The sequence below is a fragment of the Genypterus blacodes genome, unplaced genomic scaffold, assembly GCF_046128005.1.
Source record: "Genypterus blacodes isolate CSIRO-AG114 ecotype Tasmania unplaced genomic scaffold, CSIRO-AGI_Gbla_v1 ptg000003l_1, whole genome shotgun sequence".
Lineage (NCBI taxonomy): Eukaryota > Metazoa > Chordata > Actinopteri > Ophidiiformes > Ophidiidae > Genypterus > Genypterus blacodes.
The window spans coordinates 1,245,748-1,261,658 of NW_027466817.1; the positions used below are offsets into that span (position 1 = coordinate 1,245,748).

The following is a 15,911-nucleotide window of genomic DNA, read 5'->3' on the forward strand; positions in this document are numbered from 1 at the left end:
TAAAAGAAGCCTTCACGTGCCTGAATGCAGCAGGAAACGCCATGAATATTGACATTTTTACATAGGCGGAAGCGGTGTCAAAATAAAAGATAAACATTCTTTTGGCACCTGAGATGTATTTTGAAATAAAAATGTGAAATTATTTTATACGTCCATAGCTGCGGATGCCGTGATAGAAAGACGTATTTCAATTTTTCGACGGACCGAAAACAGGCGAGCTCCAAAACAATCGTCACGAGCCAAAGGTCAGCCAATGAGATGAGCGGAAGTTTTACGTTGCGGTAATCCGGTTCAGACATGACAAGTGCGGCCGCCCGGAGCTGAACTCAACCCCCCAGTGTCCAGCACGCTTTGTAAACTACACTGTTTACTGTCTCATAACAGCACCGGGCCTGCATAGCCACTGCAATGGTTGACTGATAAGCGGCGGACACGTTTGTTCTAGCGTATAGTCTTTCCTTTGTAAGCTAGTTTGCTCGGTCAGTGAGTAGTGGTGCTCTGCATATGGGGCGGCGAGTAGCCTGACGCCCCATACGCGTCTCACCACAGGCCGGACGAGGCTTCCACTGGAACCCGGTGGGGGACAAGACACTCACATGGGAGCTTTAAAACCCCGTGGACGCTTCTGGTAATAAACGGGTTGCTCAGAGACAGTTAGCCCTCTCTTAACTGTACCGTACCCAATTCCTGTGAAAGTGAGACCCGTCAAGCCTTCACGGTGGAAACGAGAAGAAGAGCAAAGGTAATGTAAAGCTAAAATGTCAATATTTGACTCCTCGGTTTGGCCCTTCGTCAGTAGTAACGTCATGTAATAGAAAGAAGACCATGGCTTCTGTTACTGGTATACTTGTTGGCTAACACAGAAAGGCTATTGGACATAAATGTGTAACAAACAAGAATTACTTTGCTATTAGAAACAAGAGGCTACAATACACTTTAACCAGCGCCCCTATATGGGACACCGAAACTAGGGGGGACGGGTGTGTGTGTGTGTGCGTGTGTGGGCTGGAGTTGAGTATCTATGTGACAGAAAATACATCATGCTGTTCATGGTCTTGTTGTCAAATAAATAAGCTTAGATTTGGCCCATTTGGTTCGTAATTTCTCCAATATCAATGTTCACCAGGGGCATGACATCACTCCTACTTCCAAAAGGGGACAACACAGAAAAAGCCCATAACATGAACTAGACTGGACTTTGGTTAGATGAGCAGGATTGGTTGTTGCTGTGTGGTTTGCTGAGATTCTATCTGGATCATGCTGTTGATCAAATGTTACCTCACAATCAGACAGATAAGAGTTTAAAGCTCATGACGGTCTTTGTCTATTCCAAAAGTATGAATCTGTTTCCATGTCAGATGAATGCTGTGCGGGGGGGCACAGTCACCTGGCGTCCCCAGCCGTGGCAGGACGGGGACGGGGGAGGAGGGGAGCCCCTGTCCGACAGCGACTCGGAGGAGGAGGACTTCCCCGATGACACCACCACCCCACTGGGAGACTACGTCACACACGGTGAGATGGGAGAAATAGATGGTTTGAGAGGCGTTTGTTGAGACAGGAAGTCAAGTCACGTCAAGTCGCACCAAAACCTCTTATACTCACCCCCTCCCCTTCCCCTGATTCTTCTTCTTCTCTCCCCTATACACTCTCGACCCTCTTCTTCTTCCTCTTCTTCTTGCCTGTTTTAGGACTGAAGCAGCTTTTGGATGCTCAGCAGTTGTGTGATGTTACGTTACTTGTGGAGGGGAAGAAGTTCATGTGTCACAGGTATGTCCGCCATCTTTCCTGAATGAGTGTGATGAGGGGCTCTCTTTTTACTTTATTCTAAAGATGTTTAAAAATACATAGTACATGCCGAGTGAGAAGAGCTTTACATCTCACATCAATTAATTTAGTAGCTATTATTCATAATTTATGCTGATAGAAGGAAGTAATGTAAAAGCAGGAAACTCCTCATATTGGTGACAAGTGACTAACAGGAGTATCAACATCATCGTTGCATAAGTTACTGTCTGTTGACTACTTTAATAATTGTTCCAGCACTAATTACAGCACAGAATGCAGGTTCTCTAACAAGCTGAAGCTAACACAGAGATTTTGAAGAGAAGGAGAAGGTAGAAGGAAGAGAAACAAGGAACAAAAAGTTTGAATCTGATAAAGTTGCTACAACACACCCCCTCTTGTTCAACAGAATTTGCAGATTGTGTTTTATAACAAAGAGATCCTGTTAAAAGGAATGTATTGGTATGAGAGCAAGCCATCCAAAATGTCCTTTTCCATCCACTCAGGGTCCTCCTGGCAGCCGTGAGCCCGTATTTCCGCGCCATGTTCACAAGCCCCCTGGTGGAGTCTCGCCTCACTGAGATCCGGCTGGAGGAAGTGACGCCCTCCGTCATGGAGACCGTCATTCAGTTTGTGTACACCGGCGAGGCGGGGCTCTCTCTGGACACGGCTGAGGATCTGTTTGTGGCTGCCAATCGGCTTCAAGTCATGCCTCTGCAAGACCTCTGCTCCAGGTAGATGTTTGTGTTTCTGTGGAGTGGAGTGAGAATGTTCACAGCCTCATGTAGAAGAATGTGCTTCCCAATTCAACATGGCTACATCTTCACTTGACACATGGCTTTTGTTGACATACTGCAGCAGTGCTTTGTATTGTTTTTCCGAGGCTCATTATCTCTCTATATCCTCTGCCTGTCCCTCTTTCCCTCTATCTGTCTCTCTCTCCCTTGTGTTTACCCCTCTGTAATGTCCCCAGGTTTCTCTTTGAGCACCTCTCAGTGGATAACTGCTTGGGGATGTATTCTCTGGCTCGCTCTCATCACGATCAGCTGCTGTTGCGAGCCTCCTTGAGGCTGGTTGCCCAGCACTTCCCCCGCGTGGCCCGGCAAAAAGACTTCCTTCTGCTTGACCACGGCACCTTAGGAAGTCTCCTGAGCTCTGACCGCCTGGGGGTGGACTCTGAGGCGGAGGTCTATGATGCAGCACGCCGTTGGGCAGAACACCAACCCTTGGACCGCTACGCCCACATGCCAGCACTACTCCATCACCTGCGGCCCGGGCTGCTGTCTCAGGAGGAGAGCCGGAGACTGAGCCAAGAGTTGGGGCCCGCTGCAGCCGGCGAGGGCCTGGGGGGCCCTCTAAGACCACGGGAGGGCATGTTTGAAAAAAAGATAGTCTGCGTCGACCTGACGCCTCGGGAAGATGAGAATTTAGTCACCAGAGACTATACGGTGGACTGCTTTGATCCCCGGACAGGAAAGTGGGAGAAGCTGGCCGCTCTTGGGTCGCTTGTTAGCCCAGGCTGCACAGCTGTAGGGGACAGGTTGTTTGTAGCTGGTGGAATCCTGCGGACAGGCTCTGTGTCTGCAGCCGTACATGAATACGATGCTGTTTTAGACCGCTGGATAGAACGGCCTTCCATGGTCCAGCCCAGGGCCATGCTCGGCCTGCTGGGCTGCGGGGAGTCACTCTATGCTCTGGGTGGCAGCAACCGCTCAGCCCTGCTGGACTCCAGCGAGACCCTGGAGCTTTCTACACTACAGTGGGCCCCCGGGCCCCGGCTACCGCTCCCTCTGCGCGCCTTCGCCTGTGCGGCTTTACGCGGACGGCTTTACCTACTGGGCGGAACCACGCTGGAACAGAATCGAGCTGTGGTCCACTCGGGGGTGCTTATTTATCACACCGTGACAGACTGCTGGACGCGCGTGGCACTCGACTCCGGCGCCACCTGCCTCGCTGGTGGAGTAGCAGTGCGTGGAGGTGTCTGTGCCATCGGTGGATACATGAGGGATACCACCAAGTTCCTCGATGGAAACTACACCAATCTGGAGACTTTAGATGCTACTGGCCGCGTGCTGTTTTTCAGAGAGGGCAGAGGCTCTGGGATAGAGAGGGAGGTGACTGGGGGAGGGGTGATGGTTACCGCAGAGCAGCGGGGAGGTGTGGGAGGCGGGAGCGACCGAGCCCCGAGTCCCGTGGTCTTTCCCGGGCTGCCGCGGCGGATCGCAGCCGGGGGCGTCGCCCGGTGGAAACGGAGGATTTACGTGCTCGGCGGGGAAAACGGCTCACGGTTCTATGACAGTGTGTACTGCTGGAAGCCCGGGTGGCGCAGCTGGGTCCAGAGACGAGAGAAGCTCCCCGGGGATACCGGAGGGGTGAGCCAGTTTGGGTGCACCACTCTAAAGTTCCCCAAGAAACACATCCTGTCCAGACTGAGACTAGCCAAAGAAAACTGCAAGAAGGCCAGTGACTAGTTTGACAGCGACCAGCCACCACTGACATGCTGACAGCCATCAATGTGACACCGTTAACAGGCTAAGTTTGAATTAGCCAGAAAATGCAACTTCGCCTGCATCGTAAAATTATGATTTTTAACAAGAAAAAGACCTTTTCATACGATTCTAGAGCAGCTTAGAGTAGCTTATGAAAGATTCAATGATGCAGACAGATGTGGGATCAAACACTACAGACACACAGGATAACACCGTCATATTTACAGTTTATATACAGCAGTGGTTCTCAAACTTGAGAACTTTACAGCACGAGTACAAACAGTTACTGACACAACCTGAAAGTTGTGTCAGTTGACAACAACAGTTTCAACAACAGTTTCAACAAAAACCCAAATTTTTATTGCAAAGGAAATAATAACGGGGGGCATGTAGGTACCATCATTGGTACTTACTACCACAGTTTGAGAACCACTGATATACAGGCAGGTGGGACCAGAAACAAGGTAAAGGACTGACACGAACCAGAATGTCACATAATCGACCAGAACAGGAGGATTTACAGCCAAAATCAAACGTCATTTCCACTTTATCTACTTAAATCTTTAGTCTGATAACTTTCTTCAGAGCAAACGACATCAAGCAATGGTAGTGCAGGATAAATGGCTACTAATGTCCTTGTGTGTGTCGCACCTGGGTCATCTGCCTGCCTCATTTTTTAGCCGTGTTTGAAATGTGTGCAAACCTAAGTGAATTTTAGAGTTTTTGAACAGGAGCCTGTAAACACGCAGGTGGTTGCGTCAGTGAAACCAAGCTGTGTGTGTTTACGTGTTCCATTACCTTTGCATCAAAAACATAAACTCCCGCTGACCCCCCTCCTGCTGTTTTTTTTAATCGCCGTGTTCAGTTGAACGCACAATAGGGACGTAATGTAGGCAGAGACCTCGATGAGGAATCGAGCATAACATCACAGCTACTGTGGACCGGCCAGCGTGTCGGCCACATATTTACATAATGAAACACTCTTTTCTGAAATGTTCTGGTACCGTAGTTTCTCTTGTTGACCCTCCAACCTGCCTTTATTCTCCATTTACGTGGAGAGCATTAGTCTCACTGGCCATAAATGAAAGAAACCTCTGTGTTTCTCTCAACTACCTGTTCTCCTCTCACCAGGTGGTCAAGTCAAGTCAATTTGATTTCTATAGTCCAATATCACATACAATGTCTCAAAGGGCTTTACAGAGCCACAACATCAGTCCCACCCCAGCCCAAAGCCCTCTAGGAAGACCAGGGGAAAAACTCCTTAAACCCTAACGTTTAAGGAAAAAAAGGAAGAAAGCTCCTGGTGACTGTAGCTCGCTCTTATATCTTCATCTTCCGTACGTTTATGCCCAGACGTGGGCCCAGGTGCTGGTGTGTGAGCTCACATCAGACCCGCCATAGCTCACACAACCCTGTGGCACTGCTCACCTTGATCCATCATCGTCAGTCCTTACACAGGCACAGCAAGACTTGCCTCTGCTGTTGTTGTTGTTGTTGTTGTTGCCGTTGCCCAGTGGTTCCTACTAAGACCCACTGCTTCAACAAACCCTATCTGTACTGTGTCAGATCTGTATCACTCATAAATCCAGCACTCCTGCCCAGCATATTCTACATAGAAACACCAGTTCAGTGCATTTTATCTTTATATGTCAGGAGACGAAGGTGGTGAAAATGACGGTCTCTGGTTTTTAGCTGGTTTTAAAGAATTGACACCATTTAGACTTTTTTATCTGACAATTTAAGTATCTCTATAATTGTCTTTTTTAGAAACTACAATTCCCCCAAAAATGTGTGTGTGCTGCGTACAAGGATGGAGAGCTATTTATCACACCGCACTGCTGTTTTGTTATTCCTCTGATGACGTCACCCTAAGCGGAACAAGCTGAGCTACGCCAAATGCAAATCATGCTTCATAACGACACTAAGAAACCCTCTATACTCTTAAACAATCCAGTACCACGTATGTTTGATCCACACACATTTACCCACACAAAGACGACGACACACACACACACACACATCCCATCCTCTGCATTTCACCAGTCTTAACAGGGATTTGGGGGGAGAACATGCAGGGGGCACAGAGCTTCAAACCCCCAAAAACCTCCTTGCTGTGAAGTAACAGTGCTAACCCACTGCACCACCACGCTGCCTAAAGAGAAGGAAAGTGGCAACTTTAATAGAAACAAGACTCGATTGCTTTGTTTGTCGTAAGAAACAATTAGTCTTTCAAATTGAATGTCTGGAACCATTTGCTTGACTCGTCTATAATGAGATTATTACGCCCGATTGTTGTCGTCGACATTGGTTCATTCGCTTTTTGAAAAATGTTCTTTGAGGAAATTTAGAAATCATTTAGAAATCCTGATGACAGATTTACAGAAGAGGAGAGTTGACATTCCGTCTCATGTTGGGGAATGAGACAAAGACATCACGGCCATAAGATGAATATGTGTTGGCCGTGACTTATTAAAGTGTGGGGACATGATGATCTTGTGGCCATTGAAGCTATTTAAGCGTATTTGTACTGTCACATTACATTTATTTGTGTCCACACATTGTTTTGTTATTAACTCAGGATGGCACCTCTCCTCTTCTGCACTGATTGGCAACAGAATTTGAAGGTTTTTCCTCGTCCCGTTCTCCTGCCAGGCTTTGTTAAAATCAAACAATCCTTTAATTGCGACTTCACCAATTTGATGATGATTAGTGAAGATGATGTGGTTGATGTTAATAAGTGAATAGTAAAGGTAAACTGGCACAGCTTGACTTCTCTTGTATTTCAGGAATCTTTGTGGGAGAAACATGACTTGATAATAGCTTGTATTGTTTAAAATTGATAATTAGTATTTTTTAATTTTGAAAACATGATTGTGTGTCATGGTCACACTCAGTGTTTGGCAACCCTGCTTGAAACCTTTTGAGTCTTTGTGTATATTTGCAGTTTCTCCACACCCTCTGCAGAGCCTTCAGGTGGGGCATGCAGCTGTCGGCAGCTGTGTGACGACGGTCCCTCTATGGCTCCGCCCACAGGATGGTGGAACGTGAGCCATATGGAGGTTGGGATCATTTGAACACATCGGCGTTGCACCTTTTTATTTATTTCACTGTATTTGACTGTTATTTCTTGGTGTTTTGGAGTGATCCATTTTTTAAATCCTTTTTTTTTTAAATCAAGATTATTAACTATTGATCCTGGCCAAACAATCTAAACTGGAATTTATCACAGAATTATATTAAATCTTGTCTTACATCATGTGTAGTTTATGGTCTTACTGCCTATTTTGCCATTACAGGAGCACAATAATGATAGAAGGTAACTGAGAAAATCCGATTGCTGGTTTGTCTGTATTACGCTTATTAATGTACTTTGATGAGCAAGAGAAAGGACGGAAAGATTTCTGAAAGATGGAAACTTAACTGTCAATTTTGTTATTAATTCAATCAGCACTGACTGATTTGGCCTCAAAATGTCATCAATGTAAAGGTGTTATTGTTGTTTTAAATATTTATTTCACCATGAAGTTTTGGAAGGAAGGATTAAATTGAATCATGAATCCATGCGACCTAAGGAACTTTTTTAATTAATAGGATTTTGTTTCCTGACGACAGAAAGGCAGCGGTCAATTAAAGAGTGAATCCCTTATCGTGGATACTAGAGACTATTATTACCAGTGGTGTCAATATTAGAGATCTAAGAGTATTAACGCTTTGTAAACAATAAGCAGGGAATATATGTTTTTTTTAACCCTTTAACAACCCAATAAATCAGGGAGGTTTCAAGTGCTAACAAACAGAATCATAATTTTCTCGGAACTTCCATTGGCAGTGTGATACAGTTACATAATCTCCCCAGATGTCAGCAGATGTGGAACTTCCCTAATTTCCCAGCTTAAAGGCAGATGTCTCGGGCAGTTTTGCAGTTTAGCACCCCAGTCAAGTGTAGCAAGAATAGGAAGTTGTCTAATGTCATGTAGCACTTACAGTCACTCACAGCCGTCATTAAACAACTTCTTTGTTTCATTATGAGCTCTTGGCTTCGTCTACTATAATTCCTCACAGGCAATATGACAAATTATATATGTTATCTGATTTTTTGATGAAGACGTAAAATCAGTCGGTACTTTTTGAGCTTTAGTTCAGTGATTTTATCCAGCATCTTGCCTCTGCTCTTCTTCACCCAACCCTCGATCATCAGATTCCTGCTTTGTCTCTCTTAACGGAGAGATCATTTTCTACCTACACTGACCTGACACAGTGCTAGGATGTTTTTAAGAAGCACCTACAGATCACACGTTAATACTAAAATGATGTCCTTTTACTGTCACTGGGCTCCTGGATAGACTAACCCTATGTTTGCTTCTTCACTTGCTGTTTCAAACTTAAGTTAACGTGGGCGTGAATGTGACCGTTTTCGCACGGTAGTGTCACAGCTGGCATCGGCTGGGTGGCGAAACCAGTCCTGTCTTCCCTACAAGGAAACACTCTTGTTAGCTGCTGTATTGGCCTCCGGTTGTAAAACACTGCCACAGCACGGCAGGAGGCATCAAAACATGTTTCTACACTCGTTCATTAGTTTAGTTTTGCTTTTAACATGTCCCCCATCTGAATAATGAAAGACACATACTTAGTCCAGTCATCAAAATGCAATAAATAGTGTCACTTTCAGAGGGTGTGAAGCTCTGAAATGAGAGATTCTGCTGTTTGTAATTACTTGACCATTCTGTCATTTTTTTCTTCTTCCCTCATTTCCATGATATACTCTGGATTTTCACCCAGATATTACATACAAATGAATACGTTTATTTTGTTTTTTTTAATATCCCTGCATACAATTGCGTGTTTAAAGCTTGTATGATGTGAAAAGTAATTGTGTGTGCATGTGTTTTCTATGCTGGGGGGTTGTACCTCTATTCAACACAACAAGGTCTTCACAAACATACACATCCTCATTCGTGCAATCTAATGATGTTTTTGAAATGAAAGGCAAATGGATGTTTTGATGTCAGCAGTTCTATCAAATGATTAAAGGACTATTTGCTTATGTGTCTTTTATCTTGTGATTTTATTGCCAGCCTCACTATTTGTGTCGGATATTTTCTACCGTCAGCATGTCAAGTTTACACACACCCTTAGTGGTTTGGTGTTAATCATTACTGTAATTCATAACCTGCTTACTGACCAGTGTCATTACTGGTTGAAGGTTTTAGTTTAGCCTGTGCATCAGTCAGCTCGGGATATTAGCATTATCATAAAGTAATAGGGACGTATAGGGCGTTAGTAACATTGAGCTAGTTTGTTTAGTAAAGTTTTCAACTACCTGGCAGAGCAAATGGAGAGCCCTTCTATCAAACCCCCTGCGTCTGACAAGGTGACCATCAGCAACCCAGCAGACATCTGCATCATTATTGGCTATTTCCTCCTCGTCTTAAGTGTTGGTATCTGGGTGAGTCAGATTTATTTTATACCTATATGCTTCCTATAACTAAATCCATGAGTAGGTCAAGGTCATGTTGCAGCTGGTCTGTGTTCCAGTCTATGTTTCGGACCAACCGTGGGACAGTTGGAGGCTACTTCCTAGCTGGACGGTCCATGACTTGGTGGCCAGTGAGTTCATCCGTTTTGACTCTCAGATGATTGAAGTTGAAAAGATGTAGGATTAAAATGTTAGTGATACGCTCCTGAATTTGGATCTATTCGCTGTTTGTCCAGGTTGGTGCGTCTCTGTTTGCCAGTAACATAGGAAGTGGTCACTTTGTGGGCTTGGCAGGCACCGGGGCAGCCAGTGGTATCGCTGTGGGAGCGTTTGAGTGGAATGTAAGTGCACATTCTACATACTTAATTTTTAGACAGCATTATCATCAATTATATCTATGTACAGTGACATGCTGCCTTGACATGGGCCTTTTTTTCTAATGCACCAGGCTTTGTTCATCGTGCTGCTGCTTGGGTGGCTGTTTGTACCCGTCTACCTCACAGCTGGGGTAAGGCAGTGCAGGTTGTAGTATCATTTCACTGCAACATTGATGGCAAATCCTAAACAGATCCCTCTTGAATGAAACGTGCTGTATTAGGTGATCACAATGCCCCAGTACCTGAAGAAGAGGTTTGGTGGGACCAGAATCAGCCTCTACCTCTCCATCATCTCTCTGTTCCTCTATATCTTCACCAAGATCTCTGTGAGTCCTCCCATGTCCCTTCACACAGTCAGAAGATCGAAGTGCATCGTCATGGTAGTTACTGTTTTCCCGTCCCACACTCCATCCCTGCAGGTGGACATGTTTTCAGGCGCGGTGTTTATTCAGCAGGCTTTGGGGTGGAATATCTATGTGGCTGTCATTGCTCTCCTGTTTATCACAGCTTTATACACTGTTACAGGTTTGTAGTGTGTGTGTGTGTGTGTGTGTGTGTTTGCGCGAATGTATTTGCAAACCAGATGATTTCTTACTTGTGAATTTAACCTGGTCATAAAACCATTTATATTTATTTAGTATAAAAAAACACTTCCTCATGGGGTGTGTTTGTGTGTGTGTGTGTGTTTCACCAGGTGGCCTTGCTGCTCTGATGTACACTGACACCGTTCAGACTGTTGTCATCATTGTCGGGGCCTTCGTCCTCACAGGATACTGTAAGCAAATTTTGATGTTATGATTAATATACATAAATACATATATTTGAATTTTCTGACAGATGTTTACATGATGTAAAAATAAATCGGCAAAGGTTTTTCAGGTACATGTGTAGCCATGAATCTGTAGAGGCCATATTTACATGTTGTGTTAAAATGCAATCTGTTTCCAGATACGCTATCCAGAAAAGGAAAAATGTATGTTAATCCAACATATAAATGTGCACAGAATGAATGAATTGTCACTGTGTCTCATATTTTGCATTATACTGTTTGTTACTCAAGCAACCTCACTACAGCAAAGATATTAACCCAGGTCAGCAATCAATCATTAATACAACATAGCACTGTCTGCTGACACAGCCGGGCCACAAAATTTGCAACTATGATGCATCAGCCGCCCCATAATACAATAATCAATGCATCTCAGTCTAACAGATTGAACCATCTGTAGTAGATGTCCATCTGAGTCAATGTTGAGAGTAGACAAGAATAGAAGTAGAGATGACAGATCGAGGGAAGAGGAGGAAATCAGATGGTGATGACTCACAATGCTGCCTTCAGCTCAAGCTCTGGGCCCTTTAGAAACAAAAATAGTCTTTCACAAAACATTAGTTTATCACCGAGAAATGATGGAAACAAAGGAACATCCCTTACATCTATTGTCTTGGCCTTTGCCCAAGCTGCAGTGTTCATATGAATCAGAAAGAGTCCAAAGTTCCTCTTGTTCTAGTTTCTAGTTCCTCATACAAGGACATGAAACCCCTTGTGGATGTCATTTGTTCAAAGGATACTACTCATCTTTTCCTCTCTTCGCCTCCAGCTTTTGCTAAAGTAGGAGGCTACAGTGCTCTGCTGGCAGGCTACAGGTCTGCGATACCCAGTGCCGTCTCCTCCCTGGACCCTCAGCGCTACAACATCTCCCCTGATTGCTACCTCCCCAGACAGGACGCCTTCAGCTTGCTGAGGGACCCGGCCACAGGAGATCTGCCCTGGCCTGGGGTGGTGTTTGGGATTGCAATAGTAGCAGGCTGGTACTGGTGCACAGACCAGGTTAATATCTCTGGGTTCAGGGTTCTTGGGTTTGATTATACATCTACTAGGACAACTAAAGGAGGGGGAGATAGAGGGAGGTCAGAGGTTGAATACTGTACAGTCTGGAGCATCAACAGTATACTCTACCTGCTTCACTCCTCTCAGCCTGTCTTGTAGAGATGAAGACCCTGACCCGCCCCAGTCTCATGCATCATTGTTATTATTATCAACAGTCATATTGAATTTAGCCATCATCTAAAGGACTCAAAACAGTTATCTCCTTTTATCCATTATCCCTTTACGCTATCCATTATCCCTCCTTCCCAACTCCAGCGATCAATTTATAGACGATGACTCAAACAGGATCAAAATGTGGATTAATCCGTGCACCTCTGGCATGTCTCTTTTTTATGTTAAGTTCATTGCTTGCCCTCTGTATGTTTATCTTAAGCGTGATCAATAATTTACCCAACCTAAGTGCATGACTGAAGCAAAAGTGATGAACCAGCACAACTGTACTAATCCACAGGGAGAATGGAAAGACCCGCAGGACCTTAGGGCCAAAAGACACGACAGTGCATGGCAGTGTGCAGTATACGGCCATTTTACTGGTTGTAGACGGATTTTACTTGATGAATAAATGTGATAGTCTTTTCTGTTTGAATTTGATTTCCTGCTGTGTGGTTGTCAAGGTGATAGTCCAGCGGTGCTTGGCGGCTCGCAGTCTGACCCATGTGAAAGCGGGCTGCCTCATGTGTGGCTACCTCAAACTGCTGCCCATGTTCCTTATGGTTTTCCCCGGCATGATCAGTCGGGTCCTCTACCCAGGTCTGACGTTTTCTGAAACTTTCCAATTGCAACATCTTATAAAAATAGATAATAGTGTGTGTGTGTGTCTCTGTGTGTGTGTGTGTGTGTCGCTGTGTGTGTGTGTGTGTGTCTGTGTGTGTGTCTGTGTGTGTGTGTGTGTGTGTGTCTCTGCTCCTGTAGATGAAGTTGGCTGTGTGGTCCCTGAGGTGTGTAAGGAGGTGTGTGGGACTGAGGTGGGCTGCTCCAATATTGCTTATCCAAAACTGGTTGTGTCAGTAATGCCAAATGGTGAGGACAGGCCACGCCCATTTGTGTACAGCCTCCAACAACTCTGAATCAATTGTCACTGGATGTTGTCTAAATAATCTCTCTTTCATCCATTATCCCTTTACTTTCCCCTCCTATCTCCAAATCCTTCTACTCCTCTCCCTGTCCTCCTTCTTCCCTTGGTCCCTCTCTGCCTCCTGTCCTCTCTCCTTGCAGGTTTGCGAGGTCTGATGCTGGCGGTGATGCTGGCTGCTCTCATGTCCTCTTTAGCCTCCATCTTTAACAGCAGCAGCACTCTGTTCACAATGGACATCTGGACTCGCATCAGACCACAGGCCAATGAGAGCGAGCTCATTATTGTGGGCAGGTTGGTAAACAGACCCATTTTCTGAAAACAAATAATATCTAAAATAGTTTTGAGTCCTTTGTCTTTTGTTCTCTTCACATAGAGTTTCCTCTCTTGTGCAGATTTGGAATGTGTACTTTTTTTGAGTGAAAAGTTGTTTTCCTTCAGCTTGTTTCCCTGTTTTGGTCCTGTTGTTTTCACATTTCTCACCAGAAGGGGGCAGACTGCTGTGCCCTCCTAAAATCTGTGTTGCTGATAGTTTATACAAACACAATTAAGGACATTGCAAAGTCTAATAAAGGTTTTATAGAATGAGATTAACACGTTGTATTCAAATAAATGTACATTGAATGAAAATGTAATTAGTTGACAACCCTGGGCTCCTCTTCTCCTCTCCTCTCCTCTCCTCTCCTCTCTAGAGTGTGGGTGTTGTGCATTGTAGCCATTAGTATCTGTTGGATTCCAGTTGTCCAGGCGGCTCAGAGTGGTCAGCTGTTTGATTACATCCAGTCAGTGTCCAGCTATCTGGCTCCTCCCATCGCCTCAGTCTTCCTCCTGGCTGTGTTTGTGAGGAGGGTCAATGAATCGGTGAGAAATCTCGATACATGCTGGATAACAATTTGTGAAAAAGGACACTTGGTGCTTTTTGTTATCACACTGAAACATCTGCTAATCCTGAGCTCAGCTAACCTCGTTTATATTGTTGTTGTATAGTTGGATAAGTACTTGAGAAGATCATAAAATCCACAAGGTGTGTCCACAAGACACACTGGAGCCTCAATGTTTTTCCTCCTGCTTTTGTAGACTATATGTTGCAAATACTAGATAATATCCTGTATACGATGGCTTCCCTCTGCCTCTCAGGGTGCCTTCTGGGGTCTGATAGGCGGCCTGGTGATGGGCCTGTGTCGGATGGTGCCAGAGTTCTGGTTTGGGACCGGTAGCTGTATTTTCCCCTCTAACTGCCCGTTTTTGGTGTGTGGGATCCATTATCTTTACTTTGGCATTATTCTCTTCCTCTGCACATCATCGCTGGTGCTCCTGATCAGCTACTGTACCAAGCCCATAGACGACGAACATGTAAGTGATCCACTGTAGTCAAGGACGTACTGATTTAGATTGCACATTCATAATGACATCATCAACAGTTAAGAATTCTCTGACAGTCCCTTGGGCTAAACTGAGGGTTGTGTTTTGTGTCTGATCTCACTCTGAGCTCGCTGTCCTTCCCTCCAGCTCCATCGTCTGGTTTTCAGCCTGCGCCATTCCAAAGAAGAAAGGAAGGATTTGGATTGGGAGCAGGAGGAGGCAGGGAGGAGAGCGCGGCGAGAGGCTGAGCTGAGGAAGAGGCAGAGAAATGAAAGTGAGTCAGGTAGGAGCAGAGGACAAATGGAGAAAACACATACCCACAAATACTGATTCCTCTCTGTTACATTTCCAAGTGGCCGAGGAGGAAGTCAAATCTGGAATCTGTGGCCAGGTGGGCTGGTTCAGTGGAGGGGACAGCAGCGGTGGCGGCAAAGTTTCCCCTGAGGAGGACGCTCCTGAAGCATCGGAGCAGCTTCCTGACATCAGTGAGGTGCCGGTGTGGAAGTACACCGTGGATGCCAACGCTCTCATCATGATGACCGTAGCAGTTTTCATGTGGAGTTACTATGCATAAGAAGTCTTCAGTGGACTTCACACTACTCAAATGTTCCACATAATATGTCAAATAAATGATGGATTGAGAGGAAATATTCTATAACTCTACCAATATCATTGTATTTTCCCCTTGGCTGACAAAAGGTTAAGCCCTCTCAGCATTTTTGTATATTTGTGCAGAATACGTGTGGAAATGCAGTTCTATCATGTTAGTATGCCATTACTGGATACTGTTACAGGCTGATTCAATCACAGGTCGGTTTAATCCGTGCCTGCTTCCTGCACTGGATTAAAGGTGAGATAAGAGGCAAGGTATCACACTGGAGATGCACACTAACAAGAAGCCAGTGAAGCCTGACGTTTGCATTGTTCTTTCAATGTTTTGGACCTTTTCAGCCACTCATTTAAACACACATACACAAGCACATTGTATCATATCTTGTCTCATTGTCGTGTCTACATCGAGTGCCTAAAATGTCACGTTTCCCTTTTACACAGACTAAACAGTTGAGCAAGTATGTGTCCAGTGTCTGCATTGTAGGATGTCTGGTGTCTGGATCCTGGTGCCCCTCCATGAGAGCTAAACGACCTTCAATTAGAGAGGACAAGGTCTTTAAAATGACAGGTTTGGGTCCTAATTGATCCCCACACTTTAGGTGACATCTCCCTTCAATTTCCAACATCAGTGTCTCATCTAATCTAATCCCTCTGTGATCTTCTTAGCTGCGTGGTCCTCAGGGAAAATCACTACAAGTCACGTGACCTCAGCTTGAAGTCTGTGAAGGGTTTAGTGCTGAGGGTTTAGGGTGGACATTGGGATTGGGCCAATGTGTTACGACCTGATCCAGGGGAATTAGGGTGCAACATAAATGTCAAAGAAAAAGGAAGTACAAGGAAGTCAAACAAACAA

General features: G+C 45.0%; 2 protein-coding genes across 5 annotated transcripts; both read left to right on the forward strand.

The window, feature by feature from the left end:
• Positions 1 to 310: 310 nt before the first annotated feature.
• Positions 311 to 7,671, forward strand: LOC142993188 (kelch repeat and BTB domain-containing protein 8). Its single transcript, XM_076143885.1, has 5 exons — positions 311 to 742; positions 1,359 to 1,512; positions 1,689 to 1,767; positions 2,289 to 2,516; positions 2,756 to 7,671. The coding sequence occupies exons 2-5, from the start codon at positions 1,359 to 1,361 to the stop codon at positions 4,251 to 4,253; spliced, it is 1,959 nt and encodes a 652-aa protein (XP_076000000.1). The 5' UTR covers positions 311 to 742; the 3' UTR covers positions 4,254 to 7,671.
• A 1,932-nt stretch (positions 7,672 to 9,603) lies between these two features.
• On the forward strand, positions 9,604 to 15,453 carry slc5a2 (solute carrier family 5 member 2). 4 transcript variants are annotated; one of them, XM_076143898.1, is made up of 15 exons: positions 9,604 to 9,717; positions 9,807 to 9,878; positions 9,984 to 10,088; positions 10,196 to 10,255; positions 10,346 to 10,450; positions 10,544 to 10,649; positions 10,819 to 10,899; positions 11,723 to 11,952; positions 12,627 to 12,762; positions 12,925 to 13,032; positions 13,228 to 13,378; positions 13,777 to 13,945; positions 14,222 to 14,437; positions 14,594 to 14,729; positions 14,800 to 15,453. In XM_076143898.1, exons 1-15 carry the CDS (start codon positions 9,604 to 9,606, stop codon positions 15,018 to 15,020), a joined length of 2,010 nt encoding a protein of 669 aa, XP_076000013.1. In that variant the 3' UTR covers positions 15,021 to 15,453. The 4 variants fall into 4 exon arrangements, with proteins under 4 accessions (XP_076000013.1, XP_076000031.1, XP_076000030.1 ...); XM_076143916.1 differs by lacking the exon at positions 9,604 to 9,717 and having other exon boundaries at positions 14,800 to 14,829; positions 14,881 to 15,453; XM_076143915.1 differs by lacking the exon at positions 9,604 to 9,717 and having other exon boundaries at positions 14,594 to 14,665; positions 14,742 to 15,453.
• The last annotated feature ends 458 nt before the right edge of the window (positions 15,454 to 15,911 follow it).